The sequence below is a fragment of the Vombatus ursinus genome, unplaced genomic scaffold (genome assembly GCF_900497805.2).
Source record: "Vombatus ursinus unplaced genomic scaffold, bare-nosed wombat genome assembly UNPS02014832.1, whole genome shotgun sequence".
Taxonomy (NCBI): Eukaryota; Metazoa; Chordata; class Mammalia; order Diprotodontia; family Vombatidae; genus Vombatus; species Vombatus ursinus.
The window spans coordinates 64,361,805-64,372,104 of record NW_020954610.1 but is presented as its reverse complement, the minus strand read 5'-3'; the positions used below and the strand labels follow the sequence as shown (position 1 = coordinate 64,372,104).

The following is a 10,300-nucleotide window of genomic DNA, read 5'->3' as shown; positions in this document are numbered from 1 at the left end:
TATAGGTGGTAGGTGGACAGCCTACTAGACTCTTACTCCCTTGTTGTTCTATCTTTAAGAAGGATATTGTGCTAAAATTATATCTATCAATTATATCTCAGATATTTGAAGGAGTATTATTCTTTTGGGGCTTAGGATAAAAGCTACTTTCCATGGTCATTCCTGGGGGAAATAGTTTTGCCCCAGACCTGGAGGTTAATACTTAACTTAATCTGAGCTGGCTTAGTTTCCTTTCCCACAAAACACTTTATTACATAAAAAAATTATGAATAGCAAGTAGGCATGTTTATCAAAGCAAGCAATAAAAATGTAATTAGGAAAGCCAAACAGATTAATTTAGGTCAAGGGATTGCAAACTACAACTCACATTCAGCCTTTACCCCATTTTTGTAGAGACAGCTAATAATGGTTTTTACACTTAAAAATACTGTTTATTGTACTTATAAATGTAAAAACTACTCAATTTTGAGGCAGTGCAAAAATAGTCAGCTAGCCAGATTTGGCCCTTGAGCTTTAAGTTACCATAGTCTGCCAACTCTTGGGTTAGGCCAGAGAATACATAAGAGTTAGGGGAAAATTTGTGAAATGGAAGCAGCTGCACCAGGAAAAGAATTATCTTACCCTATAAGTTTATTTTTAATAGTCTCTGAAAGTGCAGGCCATGAGAATCAAGGGACATACTGAGGTTTTGACTTTTTCCCATAAGCCTTCAATGCTGGAAGTCAGCTATTTACCATTCAAAGTCCATGCCTTGCTTCTTCTTTCTCTCCTGTTTGCCTCCAAAAGTCTTTATGAGGAATCATGTCTCCCTATACATATGCAATGTCACAGGACTGTCTTTTATGGGACTGCCAGTTCCCCTCTGAATATGGGACATTTGCTTTCTGTTTGTTCATATCTTTCAACCATTTATCCATCAAAGAATAACTTTTGGTCTAATATGGTTGTATTACTTCCTATATACCTTTGATACTTGTGACGGATTGTCTGATGTTGGCTACGTGCCATGTGGGGGTTGTGGCAAGATGGGGCAGGGACAAGATATTAAGAAGTAACCGGAGCTCACGCTCCCGAGGCAGGGGGCTGTGCCATGTGGAGTTGTGGTGAACTGGGATAGGAACTGGATACGGGGAAGTAACCGGAGCATGTGCTCCTGAGGCAGGGAGCTGTGCCACATGGGAGTGGGACGGCAGAGAACGAGCTCCCTTTGTCACGTCCTCTCCCTAGGTGCAGCGCTAACCCCAGACGTCTCCTTCCTGTATCCAGGCCTAGCCTCCTGTGTCACGTCCTCTCCCTTGGTGCAGCGCTAACCCCAGACATCCCCTTCTGGTATCTGATCCTACAATCAATGACTAGTAGGCGGGCTGAGGAGGAGGGGCTAGGAAGGTATATAGGGGCGGTAGGGGTCGGAGCTCGCTCTCTTGCTCCTGCTCTCTTGCTCTGGCTTTCCTGCTTGGCCTTGCTGTGATGGCCTCTGAATAAAGCTCGAGTGGCCTTGCACCTCCTGATCAGCTCGTCTTTGTGTTTATCCGGGTGGGCACCGAAGACTGGTAAGTATGACCCTGGCAGCCTGCTCCTTATAGGAGGAGAGTGCACGGCGCGACCGGCACAGATACTGGGCTTTTAGCAGAGATATTTGAGGTAAGATATTTTTTCTCAATTGACACTTTTGCTTCTAATGCTAGTTACATTGATTTTGTTAATGGAAAAGCTTTCCAGTTACATGGAATCAAAACAGCAGGCTATGTTTGCTGGTATAAAGTGACAGCTAATTGACTACAGTGCAATTCTTCAACAATGTCCAAAAAGGAAACTAAAGACTATTTGTTTCACAAGTATTTGTGTCACCACTTAGTGATTTATGAAGTTCTCCTTTCTGTAATCTTTCTGAAGGTTGTTGGTTTGTTTTTGTTCAGACTTGGGAGTTCCTAGGTGGAAACCCCCTTACCATTGCAGATAGACAACTTTTCTTTAGCTTACATTCTTAGGACAGCGAGATATTGTGACAGTGTCCAAAGTCACACAAGCAGTATGTGTCAGAGCAGGAGTTGAGCATCTGTGATGTGGTTTAGGGGTTCAGGGGTGCTGGGACCCCAAAATCACAACATGCAGGTCCTGTCTGAAAGAATTCGACCCAAGCCTTCTTTCAGCCAAAGACAAGGTTTATTAGAACATGCATCATATTGGGCAGAGTCTAGGAGTCTGCAAGCCTTGCCTAGATTCTAAGAATCTGAGCAGTGGCTAGATTGTAAGAATCTAAGCAGTGGCTAGATTTTAGGAATCTGAGCATCTTAATGGAGACAAGATGGACCTTATATGCAGAAAGACTGTGGGAGGGACCTAGGAGTGGTCAGTAAACTGGGGTGAACAGAACTCCTGGGACCTTGACCTCATGGCCAAGGGAGAATGGAGCCCAGCTAGGATGAAGGATGGGAAATGGCCAGGAGCCATACATAGGGAGGTAAGACAAAGGAAGGCCCGGTTAGATTAACAGAATAGGCCAGTTGATGGGATTATAGCCTCAGGCGAAGGTCAGAGATTTGGCCAAGTGGGAAAATCCAGGGTTTTTCTTTTCTGGGGTCTAGATCCCAACCCCATCAGGTGCATGGAACAGTCCTAGATTTGGAGTCAGAGAACATGTGTTTACACCTGTTGTTCACTCACTGTCACTTGCTACATGTGTAACTTTGGTCAAGTCACAACTTGTCAGGGCTTCTGATCTGTGAAATGAGGAGGTCATGTCTTAAATTCTCTTGCAGGCCTAAATCTGGGATCTTGTGAACCTTGGTTTTCCTGGCTCCTAAAGACAGCTATCTTTACACCATACTGCCTCAATCCATCGATGAATCAACATTTATTATTCACCCATGTGCCAGGAATTGGGGATATAAAAAGAGGCAAAAGACAGCCCCTGACCTCAAGGAGCTTACAATCTAATGGGAGGTGCAACATGCAAGCAAATACATGCAAAGCAAGTTGTATACGGGATAAATAGGAAATCATTAACAGAGAGAGGGCACTAGAATTAAGAGAGGTCAGGGAAGGCTTCCTGTACAAAGCCAGATTTTAGTTGAGATTTAAAGGAAGTCAGGGAGCAGGGTTGGGGGAACAGCTCAAGTATGGGGAACAGCCAGAGAAAATGCCCAGAGGAATTTGCTGGTGGAAAAGCCAGGGTCACTGGATCAGTAAGAATGACAACAGTGGATTACTTTGTGACCTGAAATAAATGTAGAATTCAGGAGAGAGATGAGGAATAGGTATGTAGGTCTAGAAATCAACTGTACCTAGATAATGATGTGTACCTCTTAATCCCGGGTTCTTAAATTGGAATAAGTGAGTTTGGCTTTTTTTGTTTTGAGAGATTTTTTTTCCTATAAAGCCTCTAGAATTCCTAGAGAAGGAAGTGCAAGTGTTGGTTAGATTTGTCAGTCCATAAACATTTATTAAGCACCTATTATGTGCTATACACTACGCTGGGTCAAATAAACGAGGCAAGGTGGCGCACTAGCTGTTCAAAAGGCCCCTTTATTTGCTTCCTGGAACCTTTGCGGTTAATACGCCGTTGTTTTGAACGCACTTTTCCCGCACTTGAAGCATCACCCTGAGAACAAGTAGGGAATGAGGACGAGGCCAGGGACAAAAGCAAGCAGGGATGAGCTTGCCCAGGTGCGAGACTGCGGGGTTGGGGGGGAGAACCACGGAGAAAGCCAGGGAAGAAACACCTCAGCACGTGCACCCTCGCAGGAGTGACAGGAAGCACCAGCGCAGCGCCCCGCCCCCTCAACGCGCGTACTTACAGACGCACAGGCCACGCCCATTTCTTTGAGCCCGCCCACTTAACCCCCTCTTTACTGGGAAGGGGACAGAGAGGAAAGGGAGGCCTGCTATCGCGAGAGTCTCTTTTTTACGCGAGAATTGAAGGCTCCCTGGCCGAGGCTGGGGAGATAGTTGAGTGGAGGAGGTTGTGCGTGTGCCTGTGTGTGTGTATGTAGTATGTGCAGGTGTATGTGTGGGTGCGTGTATGTGTGCATGTGTGTGGCGTGGTGAGCAAGGCCCCTGGGAGTAAGTGAGGGGGCGGGGTCTCATGAACTCGGTGTACGCATGCGCGCATGCGCGCACGCGGCCGGGCCGCGCCGGGCTGGTCTGCTCGGGGAGGGGGTGGCCGTGGCGGCGACGTTATTTCCGAGGTCGGCAGCGGCGGCGGTACGGTGCGCGGCGGCAGGGGCGCCGCCGAACTAGTCGGTAGGGACGGTTATAGGGCAGCCCCGGAAATCCCTTGCTTTGCTTTTCGGAGCGTCGCGGTCTTGGCGCGGAGTTCCGTGGTGCGGGGGACCCTCGGAGCCGGCGGGTCACCCTGCGGCCCCTGGCCCGCCTCGTCCCAGGTAGGGGCCCCGAGCAGTTCGGCCCCGCCCCGCCCGCCCTCCCGGTGTCACCCGTGCGACCACCCGGCGACCGGGCGAAAGCTAGTCAGCCCCATCTTTGCCCCGCCTGCTCCTCCACGCGCCTCTTTTCCGGCCGGCGCCGGGGGCCGGGCCCGACCCAGGGTGCCCCCGAGGCACCGGGCGCCGCAGATGCGACCCCGCTTTGGGGGGGCGGGGGCGGGTGGGGAGCCTGGCAGCAGGTGGAGGTGCCCCCTCAGGCCGCCTGGCAAGGCGGTGCGCCCAGAAGCCCGGGGTCCTGCCGTGGGGAGTGGGAGTCCGGAGCAGGAGTAGTCATCGGAGGAAGGAGGTAGTAGGGTCGCCACTAGCCCTCAAAGTTAAAAGCGCTCCAACTGCATTCATCAGAACCAGCAGAGTGGCCTCCAGTCTTTTTGTTTGTCTTCTGGTGTCTCAGAAAGAGTCGCTGTGGTGCTCATTGGTCTCGGTCCCCTGTAGGGTGTCTGTAAAGAATCCATAATGGTCCTTCCAGCAGTGGACCTTGTCAGGGTTAGTTTGCCCAAACCTGGGTCCCATGCATGACCTTGGCCTCCTATCTGTAACTGGAGGTATGTGCCCAGCCCTCAAGCAGTTCCAGTTAAAGGGGACCGATGACTAGTGGCACATTCTGAGAATTAGGAGGACACTTTGCGGAGTTATACTTGGGTGCCCAGACCTGACCAATCACAAATTAGTATTGGAACCTCTTTGGTTTTCACGTTGTCTTTCTTTGTAAAAATGAGGGACTTGGAATAGATGATCTACAAAATTACTTCCATCTCCAGTGTTCTGGTAGTCTAAGGTGGGAGTTAGAATCATGGAATGTTAAGAGTTGAATGAAAGGGACCTTAGTGATCATCGGCTCTATTCGCAAGAGAAGAGAGGTGAAATAATTTGGCCAAGGTCACACAAGTAAGCAAGTGGTAGAGGCTGGGCTTTCCTACTGGTAACTCCTTCTTCTAATAATTTAACAGAGAGAACATTGTGTAAATACTTGAGTTTTGTGGAATACTGAAAGCTATTCATTTTCATTTTGACATGCTTTACAGGTAAAATGGTTATGAAAGCTTCTGTAGAAGATGATGATTCAGGATGGGAGCTTAGTATACCTGAAAAGATGGAAAAGAACAGCACAAATACAAATTGGGTAGACATAACTCAAGATTTTGAAGAGGCTTGTCGAGGTAAGTGATAATTTGGATCAGAAGTGCTGCAAATCAGGAAAACAGAAAATTGAGTTTTAGTTCTAAATTCTCACAGTTTGTATTAAAAGAAAGCCGTGTTCATAAAGTATTTTTGTAATTATGTTTCCACTTGCCTGTAATTTAAAATACATATGAAAACCAAAAAGTACCTTGTAAATATAAAGTATTGAGGGCAGATGCTGGTTAAAACAATATTTTTTACAAAAACTTTTGTAAGTAAAAATAAATGTATAGAGAGTACTTGCAGTCAATCAGATTTGTAGTAAAATCATTCAGTGATCTTTTCTGGGTGCTAAGAGAGAATACTTCAGAAGTTATCCTTCTAATGAATACAGTGTGGGAGTACCTGTAGTGCTGCTTTACTTTCAGTTTCTTTTTACTTCATCATTCCTTTGTTTGACTAATTTCCAAAGTCTGAAGGCAGCAGGAAGATTGGGGCCTACATATTAAGTCAGCCATAGATCTCTTCCTTCCTAGATTCTTGTTTATCCACCAAGAAAAGGTTATTCAGATAAGAATTCCATTATTGCTCCATTGACACTTAGAACTGCAGTGAGTCAGAGGGATGCTTGGCTAATTTAGAGTTAAGAAATTCTAAGTATTCATTCTGATGAAAATAGATGATTTTATATGTACAAGGCAGAGAATTGTACTAGACCTGTGGTCTATGAGATTCTATCAAACTCAGTGAATCTATGATCTGTGATACAGTTGTTACAACAGAAGACTTGAATACATACCTTTGCAGACCTGAATTTTCCATATACCATTTATGGCCATATTTATTGAACAAAAGCTACACTTTGTCACAATGATTAGAAACTAACTAGCTTTCAATTATAAGATATTTATTTTAAAAATTAAGTATTTATTAAGCACATTGGATTTGAAGAACTGTATAAAGCATATATTACTCTTATGTAGTGCTAATAAGTGATGCTCTGAGACTTACAAAAAACTATGCATTTTTATTTGGTCCTCTTAATATTTGAAATAGGTAATGAAAACATTATCCACGTTTTAAAGATGGGATAACTGAGACAGAGACAGACTGTTATTTGTCCAGCGTTATACCACTAATAAGTCACAGAACTGGGACTCAAACCCAGGTTTTCAGCCTCCACATTTAGTACTTATTTTACTGAACCATAGTTGCCTTCCTATCTTGTATGTTGTGATTATTAGTATTTGTGAAATAAAACTATTTTTGCATTGTATAAAGAAGATAACTAATAAATGGTTGACTTCAGTTAAGGGTTGTAAAGGCCTTCTGATAACACTTTCCACAAATTAACCTATCTAGGCATAAATATAGCTAGATAGTTGTGTTAATAAGACAAAATATTTTATATGCTATACTGGTTGGGCCATTATCCTCCCAGAGATTAGGATTGAGTCGAGGAATATACTACCACCTTCACTTACTAATGAGTTGCATCAGCTGTTCATTGAACAAAAGATACCTGTAAGGACACGTGCTACTTCTGTTGTACAGTCACCCTCTAGTCCCAGGACTTCTGAATTGTACAGTAGCAGCACAGATGGTAAAACTTGTGCCAGCTCAGAGATGCCTTGGTACCAGTCCACAGTACTCTTTGGCTAAGGTGGCCCAGTGTGAAAGTTTTTGATACAGTGAGCAGCATGATTGGCATAAATTTATGGTTCACAACACTGAGGAATGACCCATTAGGGATGGAACATTACAGAATAGGTGACCATAAACCTTGCAAGGAGAATTGAACAGTGCAACATCTGAGTTCTACAAACACGGGAAATTTCAGGGATGCTAAATGGGGAAAGACACAACACAGTTCATTGTGTCTAAAATAGCTCAAGTGGACCTTCCTGGGGCTTCTGGACTATGATGTGTGCCAACCCTGCTCATAGTACTCTGCTAGCCTCTTTGGAACATCTCGGTAGTTAAATGTGACTAGAATATAAAGCTGGAAAGACTTGGAGATATCTAGAGCAGGGATCTTAACCTCCGTTGTCTTGTGACTTGTCAACCCATTTGGCAATCTGGCAAAGCTTGTGGACACCTCTTCAGAATAATGTTTTTAGGTGATTGATCAGACATGCCAGATTTCAGTCTAGAGGTTAGTGGAGATAGAGGTAATTTTTTTTCCTGTTGAAGTTCACAGACCCCTTGAAGGTCCATGTACCCCAAATTAAGAACCCCTGATCTAGACCAATAACTTCATTTCATAGATAAGGAAGTATCACCCAGTGAGGTAGATTGCTGTCCATGAGATCTTGTAGTCTCAGGTAAATCAGACCTATGTGAGTAATTAATAAAGAAAGGCAGCATATGATTTAAGTTTAGAGAAAGAATACCAACTGGAGTGATTGAGGAAAGTTTCATTTTGGAGGTAGATTACGAGCTAGGCCTTGAATAATAGCTGACATTCATAGCGGATTGGGTCCTGGATTTGGAATTAGGAAGACCCAGTTTGAATCCTTCTTAGACACTAGCTTTGTGACCCTAAGCAAGTTACTTAACCTCTTAGTCTCCCTTTCCTAATTTGTAAAATAGGGATAATAATAACACCTACCTCACAGTGTTGTCTTAAAGATCCAATGAAATGTCAGTAAGCATTTATTAAGCACCTATTGTATGCCAGGCACTTTTAAGTGTTGGGATGCTAAGAAAGGCAAAAAAGGTGTGAGGGTGGGCTTTTGCAAACCTTAAAGTGCCATATAAATACTGTTGTTATTATAATACTTGTAAAGTTTTCAAAGCATTTTACACACTTCCTTAGAAAATGTAATGAGGTAGGTGCTATTAGTATCCCCATTTTACAGATAAGGAAATCAAGCTCAGAGAAGTTATGATCTGCCCCTGGTCATTCATATAAACAGTTAAGTGTTAAAAGATGGGTAGAATTTGGAAAAACAAGAGATGAGAAGGAAAGACATTTCCAATTGTGGGGGAAGGGGAGAGAAACCAGTATGATCACAGTACATGTTCAGTAAACAGTGAGTAGACCTACTGGCACATGTAAAGGGTCCATGTGGTAGAAGAAAATAAGGTTGGAAAGGTAAGTTGTATTGCCAGGCTAAAGACTTTTAACTGTATAGGCTGTAGAGAACCATTGAAAGTGTTGAGCAGGTTAATGTTAATGGTAAAAATATAAAAGCAATATTAAATTAATTTGGCAACTATGTACAAGGTGGACCAGAGCAGAGAGACCAGGTAGATGGTTATTACTTCGTATTTACTGTCACTGTTTGATATTTAATTTGGTTTACATGCTTCTTGGGGACAGGGATTGTTTTAATTTTATATTTATATCTCCATTACCTAGCACAGTGTATGAAAGCATAGGTGCTTAATAAGTGCTTGTTGAGTGATTATTGCAGAGTGAGAAAGGAAAGGGAAAGACACATGAGAAATATTACAAAGGAAGAATGAACAGGACTTAAATGACTGCTTAGATGTGAGGTACAAAAGAAAGCTGAAACTGAGAGTGAGTGACTTAGAGCTGAGAGCTAAAGACCTCCCTTGGGGAGGCCCACAATTTAGGAGTCAAGAAAAATGAAAAAGAGGAAGAAATCAGTTAGAAAACCCAAATAGTGTAATGTCACAAGAGAGTTCTAACTAAAAGAGACTGGTCAGTGGCAAGAAATACTGCTGGGAGGCCAAGGATTGGAGAGTGAGAAAAGGCCGTTCATTGGAGTTGCTCCTCCATTGTCTTTGAATGTGCAAATGATGCACTGTATTTGACTTTAAACTACCTATATTCATTTGACTCTGGTTGATCTTTTCCATTGCCATTTGAAATTAAAGATCCATATAGGCAGAATTTAAACCAAGGCCTGCCCAGCCAACCACCTCTACAGTCTTAAGTGTCCACTTGGGGTGAGTTATTACTGATTATGGTATTGGCAATTGGGGTTATAGGGATTGATCCTGGAGCCTGAGGGCACAGTAAAAACCACTTAAAAGTAAATCCCTCAACTGAGGTAACGTGTAAAATGTTCTGTGTACCTAAAAATACTGTGTAAATGCTTGCTGCTGCTGCTATTATTGCAACTATTTGTTGTTATTTAGTTGTTTCAGATGGGCCTGATTCTTTGTGATCCCACTTGGGATTTTCTTGGCAAAGATACAGGAGTGGTTTGCTGTTATATCCTTCTTCAGCTCATTTTTACAAATGAGAAAACTGAGGCAAGTAGGATTAAGTTACTTGCCCAGGTTCACACAGCTCGTCAGTGCTTGAGATCAAATTTGAACTAGGGGAGATAAGTCTTCGAGACTATAGGCCCAGCTGCTCTATCCACTGTGCCACTTAGCTGCTGCTCCTGCTACTGTTATTGCTTCTTTATAGACCTCTGGGTTTTCCAGGAAGTCCAAGAAATGGAGTTCTGGTAGGGGAAAGGTCATTTCATTTTAACTAGCTGAAAAAGCTGTTTTGTCGAGTAGTCTTGAGCAGGAGGCACAGATTAATTCCTGATATAGTGTGTATTGTGGTAGAATAGCAGTCCCTTCACAATTAGCCTGTGTATAGAACTAGGTCCTAAGAACAGTGATGTACCTGGTATAGCATACCTCTTGGAACTACCAATCCTATCAGAACACTGAAAATGTCTTATGACTAAGGGTTAGGTCTGCTATTATCGCAAAAAATAGATCCTCTGGAAGAAATTTACTCATTTTCTAGATGAGGATTATAGCATATT

General features: G+C 43.4%; 1 protein-coding gene across 2 annotated transcripts in view; it reads left to right on the top strand.

Moving 5' to 3' along the window:
* The first annotated feature begins 4,109 nt into the window (after positions 1 to 4,109).
* Positions 4,110 to 10,300, top strand: part of LOC114025950 (N-alpha-acetyltransferase 35, NatC auxiliary subunit) — a 66,156-nt gene continuing 59,965 nt past the window's right edge. Inside the window, exons 1-2 of one of the 2 annotated variants that reach the window (XM_027839491.1) lie at positions 4,110 to 4,242; positions 5,465 to 5,599. In XM_027839491.1, coding sequence (XP_027695292.1) covers positions 4,110 to 4,242; positions 5,465 to 5,599 — 268 coding nt within the window. Of the gene's footprint in view, positions 4,243 to 4,282; positions 4,383 to 5,464; positions 5,600 to 10,300 lie in introns of those variants that run through there. The other variant, XM_027839492.1, reaches the window with a different exon arrangement.